Here is a 20382-nt window from a genome sequence, read left to right as displayed (position 1 = left end):
GACATGAAAGAGAAGACTTATTTCCTGTTGTGCAACACCAGGATTAATAATTCATTCAGCAGTTAGCTGTAAGCCCCTGTAATGAGCATTTGGGTCTTTACTTGACACCGTCGAACAGACTCTAAAAGGTTCCTGGAGGCCACCCTAGCCACATCGACTCGGCATTTTTATCACCGTCCGTTTCTCGCCTTCAGAGTAAATTTGCATAGAACAGAAACCCCAAATAACAAGCAGTAAACTCAACGACTCTGCTCACATAACAGATGCGAAGAGATGGGCAGCCCAGGCTGACCTGGTGACTCCACGAAGCCATCAGAGACCCTCTGCCTCAAGGTCGCCCAGTGTCCCCTAGGGCTTCAGTCATTATGTGGACAGTCCAGGTAACAAGCAGGAGAGAAGGGACCGGGACGACCCTCTTTGCTGAATCAGACCTCTTCAAGGGACCCCCCCTGGAAGTTCCTCCAAGGATTCTGCTTTGATCTCGCGGCCCAGGAAAGAGTCACATGGTCAGACCTAGCTTCAAGGAAGCCAGCACTGCACTCCCTCTGTCTGAGAGTCTCCACCCCAGGGAAGTCAGGGTCTGAATACAGGGGAAGAGGGAGGGGACCTCCCCTGGCCACCAGCCATCTTGGCCCCACCCCAATCTTTCCCCACTCAAGAATGGCCCCATCCCCCACCCCCAGCTGCTCACCCCAATCCCAGCCTATGTCCCACGGCTGACTTCCGTTACTTCCATGTCTACGCTAAGGGCACGCCCCCTCTGTCCTACCTCCAAAAACACCCCACGCCTGTCCAGTTCTCTGTGTCCCCCACTGCTGCCCTGCACAAGTCACCGTGGTCATCCGCTCCCTCCTGCCCGGGCTCTTTCTGTCCTGTGTCCCCTCTCCTCGCAGTGGCAAAGTCTGACCCTGTCACTCTTCCTCTTCCTGGTCTCCAGCAGGGGCCCCTCACTCTCCAGGGAAACCCCGAGCACCATGTCTCCTCACCTGAGCCTCACGCGATCCGGAAGAGCTGAGCTCCATCCTACCTCCACCCACTCGCTCCTGAGCTCCGTCTGCTGCTGTTTGTTCTCCCCCAGTGGCTGGTTACCGTCCACTCCCAGCTGCAGCCCGTCTGGGTCTGGCCAGCTTTGAGGCACCGTCCATGCGGTAGACTCAACACCCGAGCCCCCTTCCATCAGCACGTCCCTTCCCCATGTGGCCAGCTCTGCAGGTGGCTGTCCATCCACCCTCACCTTCCTGGGTTCCCATCTGGGTGCAGACACCCCCCTGGTGCTTCTGCACCGGCTGACCCAGCAAGCCTGTCCACTCCCCCGGTGCCCAGTCCCTCTCCCCCGGCTGTGTCTTCTTTGCCATGTTCACCAGCACTGGAATGGTCTTCCCGAGATGCTTTGCTCACCGACTGCCCACCAGGGCCATCCTGCGGGCAGGGCCGTGCTGGGCGGGAGGTCATCCCCTTGGTGCCTGAAGTGAGTCTACCTGCATGGACGGTGCCTCAAAGCTGGCCAGACCCGGACAGGCTGCAGCTGGGGGTGAACGGTAACCAGCCACTGGGGGAGAACAAACAGCGGCAGACGAACCTCAAGAGCCACGGAGAGCACCGTGCAGCTGCTGCGTTTGGAACGTGCCCCAGACACTGGCCCGGCCTCTGCGTGGGGCAGCAGAGAGTGCTGCCCATGTCCAGCAGCCGTCCAAACCAAAAGCCAGGGAAAGACGACCTCGTCGGTGGCATGATGAAACACCCGACAACTTAGTGCGAACCCTCGCTCTCACTGAGGCTGTAAGCGGCGGTCGGGGCGGGAGCCCCCAGCCGAGAGCACCCTTCGCCAGCAGCTGCTCTGTTTTCACAGGCCTGTCATGGATGAAGAGAGAGGCGCCCAGGGGCTTTCCCGTGGCTCACCAGTGGAGACCCGTCCACGGGCGGAAGGACAGAATGTCCAGGACGGATTAGGCTTTTCACTTCCGATGATCTTAGGCGGTTAATGCCGCGGTTCTGAGCTGGCTGGGGAGCCTCCTCTGCAGGGTTGACATCCCAGTAACCGCGGTTACTGAATAATAAAGGGAGGGTAGCTCTGGGAGCTCAGAAAGCACCCGCCTTTGGCTAATTTGGAGCTTCAGAGAGGCTGGTGGCCAGGTCTCAGGTCAACCTCAAACCGATGCTGCCACTGATCTACGGAGCCCAGGCGACATCGAATGGCGGGGTTCCCCAGGGCAGGGTCTTGCACTTGACTTCAGCGGGGTAAGAACCTCATCGCCACACGGAGCTGGCTACTAAGCACCCTGCGTGTCCGAGTAGAAGTTATGCCCAGCCTCCCTCCCTCATCACGTGCTGGTCCCTGGACATCTCCACTTTTCACCCTGGGCCACCGTCCTGGGGCTTGCTCCTGTCTTATGGTCAACTCACATTCTGCGTTGTTCTGCGACCGTCTGACTGAGTACTTCTGAGAAGGCAGAAGCCGACGCGGGCAGGAGCCCCGGGCGCCCCTGAGGGGAAGCTCCATCTCCACGTGGCTGCCGACTTTTGGCCTCTCCAGAGGACAGCCAGGGGAGAGGGGCCGCGTCCTGTGTCGGCCACACTGCCAACCAGTTCACCCCCAGGACACCCCCTGCCGTGTCTCAGCAGCTCTCCGACCTGGCGGGAACTTGAGAAATAGTCCCGAGGGTGACCAAAGTCACCAATGAAGAATCACCGTTTTTCCTGATCACTTCCTCAATTATGTCTGAAATATCATGTTTTAGCCCATGAAAATAAGCGCTCACTTCAGAAAACAACGGGTAAGAACATGAAAGTCACCCCGCAGCCTGTGGCCCTCCTACGTGAGGGGCCACCGTGACCCCCACCCAGGCAGAGGCCGCCATCCTCACCAGGACAGAGGGCACGGGCGGGCGGCTGTCCATCCTCGTCAAGCAGCGTCTCTGTAACACATTTCTAAGGGCTGCTTCCGATTCCATTTATAGTCACGCATTCCTTAATTGACTAATCTGTTTTTTCCAAATATTTGCATTGTTTGAAATCTCTGGCTTTTGTAACTAATGCTGCGATGCCTTTATCCTCTACATAAATCTTTTAAATCACCCCTGATTACATCCTTGGGGTAAATTCCTAGAAATGAAATTGTCACATCAAAGGTCTTAAATTTTTAAGGCTTTTGAGGACGCACAAATTGGGCTATACATACATATATATATTTAAATTTTTATTATTCTTATTCATTATTCATAATATACATTTGTGAGCATATTTTATAATTTTGTAAATATTATCGCTTCGCTATTTATGTGTTTGCAAGTCATTATGTGCTATTATAAATTATATTTACCAAATATATAGCTATGTGTGAGTTTAAATGTTCATCTATTTAGGTGTTTTACAGCTATCCATTGTATTCCTTGAACGGGGCCAGCTGCTCAGACAGATGCTATGTCCTGTGTGCTAGGCTGCAATTCACAGCCCCAAATTACAGGCTACCCCCACCCCGACGGCTCATGGGAGCAAGGCGACTTCAGAGTGCCCACGTCCTTCAAGGGGACTGAGTGCTCCGTGGACCCTGCCTTATAATTCCACACAGAAGAGAGCAAGTCCCGTGGCTCCGTCCCTCCAGATTCAGTGTGAACACCCCTTCCCCCAAGCCTGTACCCCCACGCCAGCCGTGGTTCATGAGCCCTACCGTCCACCCACATCCAGAGGGCAGGAGACTCGTGTGCCCCGAGAGCTGCAGGGGCACCAGGCATTATTCTCCCAACATCCAGGCCCTGGTTGACCTTGACTTGACTTGGCTCAAAAGAGGTTTATGTGCTGGTGAAGTGAATCTGGAATCGTGACCCCCAAAGGATGTCCCCCAGGACAAGCACGGGCGCTGTTTGGAACTGGTGTCTTTGCAAATGGGGATCTGGAGATGAGGTCGCCCCGGCTGGGTTCTGCACAGGATGTGTGTCCTCCCAAGACAGAGGAGGGGGAGACAGACACAGGGGGGACGCCAGGAGCAGGGTCCGACGCCTTCCGTCCTCGAGGCAGACACTCTGCCCTCTGTATCCTGCCCTCCGCCCGGAGACTCATGGAGAGGGTGCACGGGCTCGCTGGCCTGTGGCTCCTGGGTGGGTCCCACGGGGGTGAGGAAGGAGAGGCTGCTCCTCCCTAGGGGCCGGGGACTGGGGGTGCTCGGGGCCCTCTGCACACAGCTTTCCCTGGGACACCGCCCCCCACCCTGCACCGTTCTGTCCGTGAAAGGTACTGTGTTCCCTGCAGCTGCCCCAGGTGCACAGACTTCCCGGGGCCGTCCTGCGCTCTGCCCGAGTCTGTGTAAAGACTCTTTATCGGAAACTCCTCTTGAAGATGGAGTGAGCTGCCTATTTCCAGGAAACCCTGGCTGACACAGTTGCTGGGAAGGGGTAGCTTTACATGCACGCATCCTCTTTGCTTGTGTGTGTTCAAAATTCTGTATGATGAAGAGTTTAACAATACATCAAAATACTTTTTTCCTAAATAAAAGAAGGGTTATGGGAGAACCCTTCTTTTGTGAGCATATTTTATAATTTTGTAAATATTATCGCTTCACTGCGTGGAAACGCAGTCTGAGGTTGTCTGTCCTAGTTGCCACCCCTCTCGTTTCCCCATGACTGCAAGCTGGCAGCTGAGGCTCCAACCATCAGGCCTGAGTTCTGGACAGGAAGAACAGAAAAGTCCAACTGTAAAGTCTCTGCCTCTCATATGTCACTCCTAACTGCTTCTGTTCAAAACATACGGGCCAGGGCTGTGGCACAGACCAAAGGAATGTGGTGCTTGTCCCTAGGTAGTCTGCGCCTGCACAAAACTGGGATTTGGTTGCTAAGGAAGCAGAGGACAGTCACCTGCCAGTCTCAGGTGAATGACAGCAGGGCAAGAAGATCTAGCCAAGGCTGAGCGGACAGCGGAATGTGCTCGGTCACCAGCGGGGACGCAGCCCCAGCGCCGTACACGTGGCCCAGCTCCAGGTGAAAACTCCCACCTCCGCCCGTCCTCGCCAGACTTGGAATGTTCCAGACTTCACCTCGAGGCCTCAGCCTCTTTGAGTGCACGCCAACCCACAGGGGCATGAGCAGAAAGGACAGTGACTCTGAAGAGACGGGGACGCTCCGGGACCCACCAGAGCCTTTACGGTGTCTCCCCTGGTCTCTCTCGCCTCTCTCCTGTCGGTACGTCTCTCACGTTTCTTTCTGGCTCCGAATTGTCAGGGAAAGGCCCCGATTGCCTGTCTTGGGCCACCCATTCACCTGGACCAACAGATGTGGGGAGAGGAAGGGTCCTGAAGGAGGACGTGTCCTGTCCCCGTCCGCGGTCTCCCTCTGGGGACACACCTGTCTTCTCCGTGACAGCAGGACAGCTTCAAACTCGGCCACCGATCTCGACACGACGCTGGCCTCTCTCTGAGGCGCAGGACTCGCTGCCGTGGCCACGTGACTGGCCTGGACGCCCCCATCTCTGTGGTCATCTTCTAAAGCTGCTGCCGAGTCGCTGACCTCGGTGGCTCCTCTCCTGCTTGGTTTTCCTGCTGGTTTCCTTATTAACCATTTGCAAGATAAGGTTTTCAACCTTTTGAAATTCTGTTTGTGACCTCACTCTGTAGCACCCCTATGCATTGGGGACAATTATTAGACAAGGGTGATCGAGGGCCCACAGGGCTGCGGACACCGCCCCTAACAGAAGCGTCTGCACCCAGGGCTGGAGTGTGGGAGGCGGGGCTGGACCCCGGAGGTGCAGGAGGGCAGGACCCGGGGCCTCCGCCTCCGACCTCCCCCTGTGAACCGGCGGGGCCAGAACCTGCCTTTATCGTAGGGTTTTCTCAGAATGAAAGTTCAGAAGGATTTTACATTCCCCAAAATTCAGAAGATTGTCTCGAGATGATCTCAAGCAAGAGCAAGCTGCACTCACTCCGGAAAGTTCCGCAGGGAAGGGGTGGATTTCCTGGGGACAGGTGCAGGGTGAGAAGGGTCAGATTCTATCCTGGGTCCGCCACCTCTCGGGTCCCAGGAAGCAGACCTGGAGAGGGAGACCATCAGAAAGGAAAGGAAAAGCCGGGGGGAGTAGCCAGGGTGGCCAGCTGGTCCCAGGCCGGCCTCCAGAGGTACCAGGAGGTTCTCATCAACTCCGGCCTCCCAAGGGAGGGCCACCCACTGACCGTCCTTCTGAGCAGGAGGAGGGACAGACACCGCCTCCCTCTGGGCAGGGTCTGGGCAGCCCCCACAGAGGCCCCAACGCTAGGTTGATGGCAACTCTATCAAGTCTCGTTCTGCTGAATGGAAAAAAGGAGTCTGGTGAATTTCGAGGAGACACCCTGTCCCTGGAACTTCCTGGCCTCTTCCTGCCTCTGTCCTCCTCCGTGTGAGGCAGAGCGGGACAGCGCCATCCCTCGAGCAGCGCTCACCTGGTGGACATAGTGGCTCTCCCGGGGCAGGCTGAATCAGCCCTCGGGGCCTGCGACACTGTGGCCTGACACTCGGGGCTGACAGCTTCTCTCCAAGCCTGTGCCACGCATTCCTCGCCCTACACAGGCCAGCAGTGTACCTGGGTCACCTCCCCTCAGGCCCCCGCCTCCCTGCTGTCCCCCTGGACTCTGAGACGCAGCGTGCAGCCCAGGGAGGGCTTTCCAGAGGACCCCGCCCAGGGGAGCCCAAGCCACAGCTCCCTGCCCAGCAGGCTCCGCCCTGAGGCCTCTGCCCTGACGGCCCCAGAACATGTACGCCCGCCCTGGTCATCCCCGGACCACCGGGCACCTGCCCTGACTAACGCTTCCGAGTCCCCTGTGCTTCTCCTTTGCTAGCAAAGCAATAAAACTTCTTTTTCCTTTTTCTGAAAGCCGTGTCCTCATTACAGGATTGGCATCGGGGACAAGGATGGAGCTTTCGGCAGCATAGCCGTCCTGGACCAGTGTAGACCTGGCTCATCGCGCCAGGCCTGGGCGCTACACAGCAGGGGGCAGCCCTGTACCCAGTGCTGGTTAAAGTGACCCAACCTGCCAACCCCACACCTTCTGGCCCTGCCTCGCCCAGGCCTGCCTAGGACCACGGAGCCCGAGGCCTGCCTCTCCCCCGCCTCCTGGTGGACCCTGCCGCCTGCCTGTGGCGCCCCCGGTGGCTGCTTGCTGCCTCCTCTTGGAACTGGGAGTCACAAACTGCCACCGACTGGCACGTGTCCTGGCAGCGGCCTCACTATGCCTCCCATAACCCACAGATCCCGCAGGCTGTGGGGCAGGCCAGATGCCGCCCGCCGCCTGTCCCACAGCAATGCCCCTGGGCCCACCCTCCCAGAGCTCCAGGAGGAGGAGAGGGGCGCTGTGCCCTCTCCCCAGACCACCTCTGGTCATTGCCCCGCAGGACAGCAAGGAGCACCGGGCTCCAGGCCTCACACCCGCCCCCTCGGGCCTGGGCAGCACTTTGGGCCCAGGTACCCCGATGCCCCTTGGCTTCCTTGTTAATCTGCCGAGCACAGACTGCTGAGCCCTTCGGGACCTGCAGACGCCATCCAGACCCTGCAGGTGGACACTGAACCCTCTTCCTCTCCACAACCCTGCTGCACGATGCCAGCTTTGGTGTTCAGGAGTGATCGCTGTCCTCTCTCCTGACATTCAAAAGCCTCCTCCAAAATCCAAGGCCGGGCCTTTGATTCTTTGTCATCTGAATGTGGTTGGGCAACACCCACCTCCACCCTCAAAGGCAGCAAGCTCAGGAAGGTCCGATTTTCACAGTGAATTACCTGCATGTATCTGCTGTGTGCCTGCAGAGAATACGAGCAGCTAACACATCGGGAGGTCACTCTGCCATCAAGAAGTGGACGCATTCTGCATACGATAGTTGATGAGGCTTATCCAAACAGTGGTCATTTCCAGAGGACTAAAAATGGCCCAAGACCCATGGTCTTAATGTATTTAACACTCAAAATCCCTCTCGTGCTTCTTTCATTAAGCAATGAGCTCAAAATAAATGTGCAGATATTAAGACTGATGACCCTTGAACCTGGTGGAGCATCTGCCTGACCCCTGTGTGTGAGAGGGAAGGGAGACAGAGGGCGGCCAGCGAGAGCAGGTTGCCGCCCACCAGCGGCCTGTGTCCCATGCCAGAGCTGCTTCTGCACCCGCGGAGACCTTGACCAGTCAAGGCACCACAGCTCTCGAATACAAAACCTGTCCAGACTCCCCGTGGAGACCGTTCAGAAGCATCCTCACAGGCCGAGGACCATCTAGAATGCTCTGGCCAGACACGGCAGCCCCGGGGCCAAACCAGACAGGCTTTACCCGTGCGTGAGCGGAGCGCACGTGAGGCCAGACCAGCCGCCCGACCCAGGCAGCTCCCTGCGGAGCGTGGCTCCAGCTGTGGACCCGCTGGCTGCCCCTGGCTCAGGCAGGCAGAGCGCTGGGGCCTCGGCAGAGAGCAGCGTGAATAGTCCGGCTGTCCAGGGAGGTCCCTGGAGCCAGCCTCTGCAGGAGGATGGGCATTTCAGAGCCTTCCACGTCTCCCAGGGGTGGGTGACGGTCAGCGCTGCACCCCTGGGTTTGACTCACCTTCGCTTTGTGCACAGAGCTGGAGCCATGGCCCTGTTTCACCAAGTGCAGGACCCAATGGCGGCCTTGTAGGTCACTCCGTCCATGAGAGCCGAGCACACGACCACCAACCACAGAGCCTCTAAACTCACAGAGGCCAGGAGAGGCAGCTCAGGGAAAGGAGCGGGAAGCCGTCTTAGCAACCCGGAATCCTGCAGAGCTCTAGATGTGAAGCTGTTGTCTCTAAAATTGAGGTATTTGCCCAAATCTTGAGGAGAAATCTTGCCTACTGCCCGGGGCCTCCTTCTCTGGACTCTGGCAAATGTCCGCCTATATCCTGACTTGGAGCAAGACTCGGCACTTCCACGCCAGAGGCTGCGTTGCACACGCTGACGCTGGGGGCGTCCGCTGTCTTACGGTCGTGCTCTGCCGTGCTCAGGGCGAGTCCAGGACCTCCCCTGGAAGGGGCTGCTCTTTCACCTTGGCTAAGGGGACAGCTCGTGCCATCCGACAGTTGCGTGAGTTTTTGAAAAGATATTTCCCTACGCCTGGGTCTGAAAAGACAGGTCGGTTGTAAAATAATCTAGCAGGGGTTGTGGCCACGGCACAAATGAAGTCATCCCTTGTACCTGCCCTGCCATCGTGTTACCTTTGCCAGAAGCTCTTCGGGGCCTGCGGAGCCCCTTTGGAATTCCACGTGGCATCTCCGACAGTCTGCATTCTGAGAACCGTGCTCTGCTCTCCTGAACCTTGACCCCTGCTCTTAGGCCGAGGTCACCGGCCCTCTGACTGAACACCCTGTGGAGCATCGTCTATGCCTGCTGGGACCCTGGGAAGTGGCCCTGCCAGGTGGGCGGCTGGTTTCTTCACTATCCACAGTCTCAGAAGGTGCGCCGCCCAGCCCTGCCACACGCGCCTGTGGAAAGAACACAGGAGTGGCCGGCAGGACCCAGAATGGAATACGCCCCAGGACACAGGGACGCTGGCCCCGAGCAGAGCAGCTTGGGAGGCCACGCTGAGGTGTTGTTCCTGACCAGACCCCAGGGGCTCCAGCACTCTCAAGCGCAGGGTGACGAAATCCTCAAGGCTACGTGAGTCCAACCGTGCCAGGCCCGGGGCAGCGGGGGACAGTGGAGCCCTGCGAGGTCTTCGTCCTAGACGCTGTGCAAGACGGAGCTCCAGGCGTCTGTCCCTCACGTACATCAGTGTTTGTTCTGGTGGGCCTCGGGCTCCCGCACCCCTGCGGAACAGGTTCCGAGGTGGCAAGGCCCGGACACCCGAGTAACAGTGTCCGAGTTTCCTCCTGCAGGTCAGCCACAGGAGCGCGGAGGGACCAGAATTCTGCATGTGGCCAGCAGCTTTGGATTTCACGGTGCCGTCCAGGGTGGTGCTCCGCCCAACACACAGGACATTTAAGGTGGCGTAGCCTGATGCTGGGTTTTTAATCTAGAAACAGCGAAGTCTGAGACTCTCATTGATGCCTGGGGCTGGCGGAGAACTAGTGCAAATGAGCCTCCTGGGAGAGGAGGCGCGCTGCGTGTGGCCTTGAGGGGCAGAGGAAAGGCCAGTGGAAACCCTTCCTGGCCTTCAAAGGTATCCTGCAGTGAAGGCAACCAGGCTTCCCGCACCTGCTGCAGGATCCGACTCGTGGCTCTGCCTGGCTGCTATGCTGCAAAGACCCACAAAAAACACACGCTCCCCCTCTTTCCCAGTTACAGATCCCTCATCCTCAGTCAGACCCAAGGCTCCTTGCAGCAAGGTGGGGACATGCGATAGAAGTAAAAGTAGGAGAGAGAGGTCCCTGCTTCCCATCTTCCTGCCTGGAATTCAGACATGATGGTGGAGCTTAGGCAGCCACTTTGCGTCATGAGATAGGGATGGCCACCTATTGAGGATGAACAAAGAATGGGATAGAAGCAGGGTCATCTCTAATCCCATGGAAAACCACACCTGCCCAGTGAATCTCTCTGTCCAAGAGAAGATGCGCTTGTCTCTTGCTTCAGTCAATGTCTATTGTGGAATTTCCCGTCTGCCATGACCAAATGCAATCCTACCTGAGTCCTCTGGCTCCCCACCAATGCCAAGTGGGTCCCTCCTATTATGGTCACAGGTGGTTCAATGTTAAAATGCAACACAAAGTAAGTGTGCTGGAAACTAAAATCACAAATGTTGCCGGGGACACAGAAGTTGCTGACCCTGCTGGAGTGGAGGCTGGAAGCTCCTGGCATTTGAACTGCAGATCTGCAAGGCTGGGCAGCATGAGGCCAGGGCGGAGGGAAGGAGGCGAGAAGGTAGCCTGGTGAGAGACCGTGGCGCAGGAGAAGGCCCAGACTCTAAGGCAGAGCAAGAGTCCAGGCACACGCAGGCCCTGGAGAGCTGCTCGTCTCCTCTTGGCTGGTCTGTGGGAGGACATTGGGATTAAAGAGCTGAAGTGAGAGTGGAGGAGGGGAAGTGTGAGGAAAACCAGGAAGGAGGGAGCAGTGGGGGGGCCTGGAAACCTAGGTGACAGCCAGTTCGCCACACAGTTCACGTGTTGGAGTCCTGATCCTGGAAGAGTAGTGTCAGGAGGTGGGGCCTAACCTGAGATGCTTGGTCATAGGCCATCCCTCATGAACCAGCTATTGCCCTCCTTGGGGGAGTAGGGTCATTACCAGGAGTAAGCTCAAAAAAGGCCAAGTTCAGCCCCCTCTCCCCTACCTCCCTGACTTTGCGCTTCCACCACAGAAGGTTCTTGCTGGTGGGAAGCTCCTTGATTTTGAACTTTCCACCCTCAGACCTGTGAGCCAATAGGTTTCTATTCCTTGCACATTAGCCAGCCTGAGGTCTTCGGCTATAGCAGCAGTAGTCAGAAAGACACTGTCCCTGTCTCATAGGGAGCTGCAGATGAGTGGCAGGTGAGGCAGGTTCAGTCATCAAGAACCTTCCACAGGAAAAGGTCACATAGCTGTGCAAAGTATTGCTCTGGAGGTCACCATAGGGGTATGAGGGACACTTGAAGCCAAAATACCTGCTGAGAATTCAGATGTTCTCAAAATTCCACCCAAACTGTATAAGGCAGGGCAGTTTTTTACATAGAGCTGTGGCAGTTAATTCAGGGTCATAATGATACAAAGCTAGCACAGAAATTGGTACCAGAAGTAGGGTGATTGCTGTGATTAACCTGACCACATGGTTCAGAAGTTTTTGAAATGATTTGTGGGAGGAGATTGGAAAAGTTAGAAGACACAGACCAGAGGAGCCTTAGAATGTTGTAAGCAGAGCTTGATGGGCAATTCTGGTAAGAGTTCAGAAGACCAGACTGCCGATAGGACTGAGGCTCATGAAATTTGAGAGGGGAAGGAGGACTCTATTGGAAGTTGGACTAGAGTCCATTCAGGTTACATTCTGGCAAAGAAGTTGTCTACATTTTGCCCCTGAGACTTTGCATGAGATTAAATTCAAAGGTAATGAACTAATCAGTTTGGTGGAGCAAATTTCAAGGCAACACACCATTCAGGTGGTGATATGGATAATGCTGGCAGCTTTTAGCCAAATTAACCATGATAGTCAGGAGCAGAAACCACTACAGAAAGATTTGAAAAACTTGCAGTTTGGTTAGAAAAACTGTGGATAAAACTGTGGCTAAAGAAGTTGTAGCTATTAAAGAGATCACAACCACAAAAGAGATGATAAGTAATTTATACAGAGACAATAGATGCTTGAGAGAGTCTCAGGAATTGGCGAGACCTCACACATTGCAGGCTTCAAGTTGTAAAATTTTAAATTAATTTAAGAAGAAACTGTGTGGGCACACTGCTTGCACAGCAGGGGTTCAGTGGGCTAGGAAGTTGTTTCACTGTGCTGAGTCACCTAGGCACTCAGAGGTGGCTGCCGCTGGAGTCCAGGAAGACTTGGCTACTGCTTGAGATGGCAGCAGACCTTGACCTCAACCACATGGTGCTGGTTCTGCAAAAATGCAGGATATTAGAGTTAGATGGTCATGGAGGCTTCCACCGAGATTTCAAAGGAAGGCCTGGGAGTCCAGGAAAATATAGCAGAGTCAGAATCCCTGCAGGCAGCCTGAGAATGTGATGCATGAAGATGTGAGGAGAAAGCTTCAGTGGAGACCTTCAAGATTAAGAGATGCCATTACCCTGGAACATCTGCAAAAGAAAGCTGCAGAGATCAAGCAGAAACAAGGCAAGAGGGAGACCATGGGGCTGCAACCAGCAAGGACAAAAGAGCAGAATGCCACACTGTTATGTCCCTCAGACACTCAGGTGCTGGGCACGGAGCTGCAAAACTGTATGCCCAGTTGGATTTCAGTCTTGCTTTGGTCCCATCCCTTGTTTCTATGCCCCTATTTCTCCATTTGGGAAAGGGAATGCTTACCCTGTGCCATTACATATTGGACATACACCACTGGCTTTTGATCTTACAGGGTCTCAGAGCCAAGAGCCGTCCTGAGTTTCAGATGATGTTTTGGACTTGGACTTTTGGGCAATCCTGGAAGTGTTAAGACTATAGGGACTCTCTGAAGTGGACTAAATATATTTTGCATTGTGAGATAGGCATGAAGTTGTGGGAACCAGAGGTAGAATGTTAAGGTGTGGATATGAGGTGTCCCCAGAAAGCTCATGAGTGAGGAAATGCAGAAATGTCCAGAAGTGAAATGATTAGATTACAAGAACTTTGATCTAATCACTGTTTGATCCATTTAATGGATTTACAATTTGAGTGGATTAACAGGTGGCAACTGTAGGCAGGGAGGGTGTGGCGGGAGGAAGTAGGTCACTGGGACATGCCCTTGAGGACTCTTGCCCCTGGCTCCTTGCCCTTAGCTCACTCTGCTTCCTGGCTGTCATAAACTGAGCAGCTTCCCTCCACCACGCCCTTCTGCCATGATGTTCCACCTCACCTTGGGCCCCGAGATATGGAGTTGACTGACCATAGACTGAACCTCTGAAACCATGAGCCCAAATAAACTTTTCCTCCTCTAGGTTGTTCTTCTTGGGCATATTGGTCACAGCAACAAAAGCTGACCAAGACACCACCTCCCTGTGAGAGTCAGGGAGGGTATGAAGAGAGAGTTCAAGGGGAAGCCGTGTGCATACCCTGGCCTTGCGAACTCCGAGGCCACAGTCAGCAGGGCCTCTCTGCTCTGTCGCAAGGTCATCAGCATCATTAATACTGACATGGAAGTGTTTTCCCTCCATATTTAAAGGAGATACTGTCTCAGTTACATCTGAAAATTTATCCTTTGAGTCAATCAAACATATACATGAGCAAAATAAAACATACACAAAATGTCTGAGCAATAAAGTGAACAGAGAATGAGACCAAAACTATCCAGGACTCTTATTGAGAAGTGCTGCTTTTACATTGATCCTTCCTGCCGCAGTCTAGAACTTAAAGTCCCCCATGCGGTAAAGACTTGGTCCCCAGCTTGGCCATATTGGGAGGTTGTGGAAACTTTAAGGTGGGGGGCCTAGAGGAAGGCTTTCTGTCAGTGGTGGCAAGCTCCTGAGGGATGGTGGGACCCTGGCCTCTTCCTCTTTGTCTTTCACTTCCCAAACATGAGGCCAGGGGTTTGCTGTAGCACATACTCCTGCCATGCTCTGCCTCCCTGCCACAGGCCCTAAGGGATGGGGCCGACACATCCTGGACCGGAACCTCCGAGACTGTGACCGAAATAAACCTCTCCTCTCTGTAACGTTGTCCGCTTGGGCGTTTATTACAGTGGTGGAAAGCTGACGGACAGGGCGTGGTGTAAGAACGTGGCAGCATTTCCAACTCCTCCTGATTAGCTGTGGGGGTGTCAGCGCTCCCTGTGAAGGTGCAGGGGTTGGGGCCGGGGGACCCGTTCCTGGCAGAAGGCCGCTCACGAGAAGAATAGACGGTGACTATTTTTGTACCGCAGATGCTGACACTTTATTAACTTGAAGCCTGCCCTTCCCCACAGTGTGTGGGCAAGACGTAGCTTAGCGGTGATGGCCCGGCGGAGGCCAGGCACCCTCCAGGTCGCTCGGGGAGGAGGAGATGGGCGCTTCGGGACGGTCGGTGCTTGATGAACAGCAGCACCGTGGGACGGTAGCTGAGCGACGTGCCCCAGCCGTGCCTCTCCTTAGGGCGGCACTGCTACCCCCAGGCTCAGGGCTCAGGCCTGGCCCTCCCTCCCTCCTGGTACCTGCGCGGGGTCCAGGGAAAAGGGCCATGCTTGGCCACCTCCTGAGGAGGAGCCAGAGGAGCAGGCACCGCTCTCTCCGCCACGGCCTCCCTGGAGAGCAGCTCTCTGTGACCCAGCTGCAGGGCGAAAGGGCAAATGACACCGTAGGGAATCAAAGCGGGCCGCTGTCCTCCCCAGGACGGGGCGAGGCTGCTCCTCCTGAGGACGGGATGCTGGCTGCGCCTTTCTTAAGGACACGGTGGTGGGAAGCAGGCGCCCAAGCTGTGCCTGGGACGGGAAGCTGCAGGGCTGGTCCCGCCACTCCACCTCCCTCCAGAGCCCAGGTGGGCTCCTCGCCAGACGCTTTCCAGGAGAGCGTCCGGCCACGGTCCTCCGTCCCCTCCTCAAGGTGCCAGCTTCTGACTCTCGCGGGGCCCAGGGACAGTTGGCCCCGTTGACGGTCAGGGACGTCAGACAGGCTGCAGCGAGGTCAGTGCTCAGCGGAGGTCCTCCCAGCAGACACGGCAGCCGAGGTCATGGAGCCGACTTCAGGGAGGGTGAGCTGACACAGGGAGGCCCCCGTTACGATGACCACTGGGCAGAGCCTGCTGTGCCCTCGTGCTGTCCCACAGTCCCCGACCCATTGGAGACTCAGCCCCGGCTCCCTGATGCTGGGAGGGGAAGGACGGCCCCAACTGGACCCAGAGGCCTCCAGCTCAGGGCCACCCAGGTATCCTCCAGGCCATGTCTGGGCAGCAGGAGAGGTGGACAGGGCCTGGAGGGCAGCCGGGCCTCGTCTACGCACAGCTGGCCTTTCGACTGCACCAGTCTCGAGGGGTGGGAGGTGCAGATCCCGCAGGGCTCTCCAGCAGCCGGACGCAGGTGGCTGTGGCCGGGCCCCACGGGCCTGTCAGGGCCGGGATGCGCTAGGGGTCTGCACCGTGAGCACCTCGGAGGAGGCCTCCGCCATCCGCGAGGAAGTCCTAGAACTGCTGATGGAGTCCCCCCAACAGTTCCGGAAGGCCCCGCCTGGCACCTCCAGCAGCCGACCCAGGTAGATGTGCCTGGGCAGCCTCCACGGCACATGAGGACAGGGGTGGGCGTGGGGTCACGGGGGTCCCTGCAGGTCCAAGAGAAGGCCAAGCGGTCCTGGCCGGCCTGCTGGGTGCCCGCCAGGGGCGTGGACCGAGGAGCAGGGCGGGCGCGGGGGGCGCGGAGCTGGCCCCTCAGTACTCCGCACACCCCCCCAGCTTCCCCACGAGCTGCTGGTAGGTCTCCCTCTCCACCTTCCAGGAGTTGTGCCTCCTCACGTACTCCCGCCCCTGGGCCACCATGTCTCGCTCCAGCGCAGGGTCCCGGATGAGCCGCTTTGCCAGTTGAACAAACTCCTGCAGAAGAGGAAGTGGAGGAGAAAGAAGGGGATGGGTGAAGGGGGTTTACACAGGTCCGAAAGCCCCTGCCGCCTTGGCTCCTGTTCTGCCTTCCGTCTGCCGCCCCCGCCCTGGAGAAAGGGGCTTTTAGGAGGGATTGCAGTCAACGCCAGGCCTCGGGATTGAGAATAAACGTGGGTGGGCAGCAGGGGTGCACGCCGTGATCCCAGTGACCTGGAGGCCCAGGCAGGAGGATCGCAAGTTCAAAGCCAGTCTCAGCAACTTGGTGAGGCCCTAAGCCACTCAGTGAGAATCTGTTTCAAAAACTAAAAGAGCTGGGGGTGTGACTCAGTGGTTAAGCACCCCTGGTTCCATCCCTCGTACCAAAAAAAAAAAAAGAAGAAGAAGAAACATGCATACGCATATCTGTATAATCTGCCTGTACACAAGGGCACACGTACATATGTACACACGTGTGTGTACACATGTGCACGGATACATCCTACACGCAAAGATGCCTCCGCCTGCACATAAGCACAGACACGTGGACACATGCACGCGGAGGTGAGAGTCCTGGGAAAAGCTGGTGCACCAGGCACACTTGTGTCCCTTTTGTCCCTAACCAATGACAGCTATGGCTCTTCCTGAAGCCTCAGGGGCCACCATGCTGGCCTGAGCTCAGCCTGAGATACAGACGTGGTCTTCTGGGCACCAAGCCTCACACGCTGTGCACAGCACCACCACGCTGCCACCCTCTGGCCTCCCAGGCCATGGGGCTCCCCTGGGCTCCAAGAGCGGCTTCCCACCATGGGGGAGTGGCACCTGGTACAGGAGAGTTCTAGGCTTCAGGCTTCAAATCCTGTACAGCTTCACTCTGCTGTGTGACTTTGGCAAGCTGTTTAACCTCTCTGAGTCCCACACTGCGGCTCATTTGGGGAGGGGCAGAGGACACTGGATGGGCCACCCTGCCTGCAAGGAGAAGGCAGGGAGAGCGGAGCCCGGCATGATCCTGCCTGCCGCCAGCCTCTCTGGTTTAGGCCGGACCTGACCTCAGGCGTGTCGCTCTTGGGGCTCACAGGCTGGGGCGGTGATGAGAGGACTCCTGTGGTCCAGGCTTCCTGTCAAAGCCCTTCACGTCAGCAGTTGGAATCGTGTTGCTATTAGAGAGTATCCGCTATTCATCAGGCATGTAAGTCACCAGCAGAGCACTTGAGCCAAGAGGCCTGAGCTAAAGTCACACGCTGTCCCCGCAGCTCAGTCCCCAGCTGCAGATGAGGGGAAGGCAAAGCCTGGTCCCAGGGCACCGGGAAGATGAGAGGTTCCAGGGCAGAGGACTCGGGCACACTCCCCTCGCCCACCCCTGCCCCCGCCCACATGGACTCCAACAAGGCAACAGAGACCGAGAGCAGCAGACAAGGCTCTGCTGCTTAACAGAAGCATCCGCGTCCTCTCAAGATCATAGTAGAGTAAATGTCCACGGCCTCTCTCAGCTGGTGAGTAAACAGCCACCTTCGCCAGAGCGGAATCACGTGTTGATGCGCTATGGATCCGCTCTGAGGTAAGTGGGCGATCTTTCCATGATGAGACGCGGCGGAGTCCTCCCCGCTCCACGGCGGGCCGGCGTCTGAGGCCTGAGAGGCCGAGGGGGGACATTACTCACCCTGCTGCTCGTATCTTTGATGCATCTCTGGCTGAAACCCACCCCCGCCTATTACTGCCGCCCAACTTGAGGCCATCTGACAGCACCGTCCGAATGATCGTTTCCAGGATAAAGTCGCGATAAAATACGCGTGTTTTTTCCTTTCAACAAGGAAGTCTGGAGAAACAACCTCGCCAAAGCCGGAGCGACCCTGTGCGGTGGCCTCAGGAAGCCCTGGAGAGGGAGGAAGGCCCAGGAGAGGAGGCCCGCTGGGCCGTGGGGCCTGCCCGCTCCGGGACGGGCTCCTACCAGGCCAAAGCAGGAGCGCCCAGACCCAGCCTGTGGACAGTCAGGAACCCCTGGACGCGGACCCTGTCCCTTGCATCTTGGGGAGACAGCAGCACATGGAGCCCCAGGCGTCTCTCGGCCCCCGGCCCCGGCACGCCTCCTGCGGAGGTCCTGCTTCCCCTGCCGTGGACACAGCCGGGCAGGCGGCCTCCTTCCACCATGGTGCCGGGAGCTTCGGGAAAGCGTGCGGCTCCCCCACCGGCCCTCGGGTGTGCTGGCTGGAGAGCGCCAGGGCGAGCGCCCCCTCAGACAGCTGCTGGGCCACGGCCAGCACCATGGGGTGCCACCCTGGACCATCCAGCCCCGGCCAGCTGCCGGGGACTGTCCCTGGGAGAGTGGCCCAAGCCAGTCCAGCCAAGCGCCACCCGGGAGCCCAGCCAGGCGGCTCATCATGTGACTGTGAGCGGCTGGGGCGGTGGTGGACCTAGGCCACCAGGCTGGGCAGTTCCTGGTTACACAAGAGCTGAATTGGGCCTCTTTCCTCTTAGAGAAAATGACCCAGACTTAGGTAGAGGCTGCCTCTCCACAGTGTGGTCTGGGGAGAAGGCCTGACCTTCCCACGGAGGCGAGGCGGCAGACCCAACATGGCGACTCCCATGACCCGCATCTGTGACCGGAACACGCTGGGACCTGAGACTGGCCTCCAACCCTCGACTGGGCTGAGATGCGTGGGAAGGGCTCTGCCTCGGCTGGTGGGAGAGGGGCTTCCTGTGCTGCGTCGGGGCCCCTGGCAGCTCCTCAGAGCTGAGGGCTGTCCCACCCAGCAGCCAGCCAGGGACTGGACCTTGACCCTGCGGTCAGAAACCTAATCCACCCAGCCACAGGCTCAGGCTGGAGGAGCCGTGCCCACCACCCTGGAGCGGCCTCACCAGGTAGGAGACCCTGAGCAGGGAGCCCAGGCTCGCCACAGAGTCCTGTCCTGTCCTGCCTGGGACAGACGCAGGGCCCACGTCCTGGCGCTGAGCTGAAAGTCTGCCTGGTTCTAAGGAGACCCTGGGGGACACTGTGCCCTTAGTGCTGGTGTGGTCAGGATGCCCTGATCCGCCACTGTTTCCCCACTGGAGGAAGAGGCCACACCCTGAGGGCCAGGCAGGGACACTCAGAGACAGACTCGGCCAATGGGAGACATCAGGCTGGCTGTCCCTTGGGGATCTAATGCGGAATGCCTCAGGGAGACCAAGGCACTTGGCAAGAGCAGAAAACCTGGCGGGACAAGTTCGGCAAAACCCGTGCAAAGGCGGATTTGCCATGGGTCACCCGCAGGCCTAGCTGGTGCTGGCCCCCGAGCCAATCCGCTGACAGCAGGTGCTTACTGAGACCAACTGCCTCATGCTGACCCACGCCCGGAATCCACCTACGGAAATCAGTTATGAGCAGCCGAGGCGCACGAACTGGAACCTTCACCACAAAATCCCACACGGAGAGTCCAGCCCTGAAGGGAGAAAGCTCAGAAAGACCTGTGGACACTGCTCCAGACCAGCAACGGGACCCCGCCTGCCCCCAGGGGCCCATGGGGTGACGTGGCCCGTGCCGACCACCTGCTGGGTGACAGGGGCCTGCTTCTGGCTGGCTGCCTTTGCTTTTTGCCAAGAGAAGTCTAAATTCTGGATATTTATGGAAAGCACCCCATGTTAATTGAAAACCAGCAAGTGATCCACTTGGAGAACACGGCAGACAGAACAAAACCCACATGTGGGCCACACCGCGCTCTGGTCCACAGGGGTGCCAACCCTGGCTCAGGTGGCACCTTCGGGAAGCTGAAAACCATACAGAAGGACCGGGCGCTGTCCTCCAGGAGCCGCCCCTTCTCAGGGTGGCCTTCCTGCCCAGCAGTCCTGCTGCTGGCGGGCAGACTCCTCACCGAACCCCGGCCCAGGCCCCGGCCCCGAGGCTTCCCCAGCATCCCGGGAGGACAAACAGGACTGGTTTCTCACAGCATGAACAGAGGCCCAGTCCAGGCCTCGGCTCCGGAGGCCGGCTCCCTGCCCGACCGGGCTCCAGGTTCTGACTGAGCAGAAAGCACCTGTGCTGCGCCACCCCCGGTGACTCTGGGCAAGTCACGCAGGCATCTGCTGGCCGACTCCATTGTCCAAAAATCACATGGCCACTGAAACAGCTTTAGTTTTTGGAAACTACAAGTCATGAGATGCAAGTCCGAGCATCGGCCGTCTAGGGAAGGGACATGTTTTTCCCCAGACCGTTTTACTTGTGCACGACACCATCCTGGTGGTCATGTTTACAGCACTGGCCAAATGGCCACCGTCAACAGCCACCACCGGTGAACGGAACACATCCGTGTCCCGACTGCATCTGCCTTGGCCGATCCCGCAAGGACTCGCCCCAGGACCTCCTCACGAGAACATGTGGA

At 57.5% G+C, this 20382-nt stretch overlaps 1 protein-coding gene across 1 annotated transcript in view; it reads right to left on the bottom strand.

Annotated features, from left to right (window-relative positions):
- Positions 1 to 13436: 13436 nt before the first annotated feature.
- Glt1d1 (glycosyltransferase 1 domain containing 1) overlaps positions 13437 to 20382 on the bottom strand; it is an 80363-nt gene continuing 73417 nt past the window's right edge. Inside the window, exon 12 of the mRNA XM_047562591.1 lies at positions 13437 to 16045. Within this exon, the coding sequence (XP_047418547.1) occupies positions 15884 to 16045 (162 nt within the window). The 3' untranslated portion in view covers positions 13437 to 15883. The remainder of the gene's footprint in view (positions 16046 to 20382) is intronic.

Source organism: Sciurus carolinensis, chromosome 8 (genome assembly GCF_902686445.1).
Source record: "Sciurus carolinensis chromosome 8, mSciCar1.2, whole genome shotgun sequence".
Taxonomy (NCBI): Eukaryota; Metazoa; Chordata; class Mammalia; order Rodentia; family Sciuridae; genus Sciurus; species Sciurus carolinensis.
This window is presented reverse-complemented; position numbering and strand designations above follow the sequence as displayed.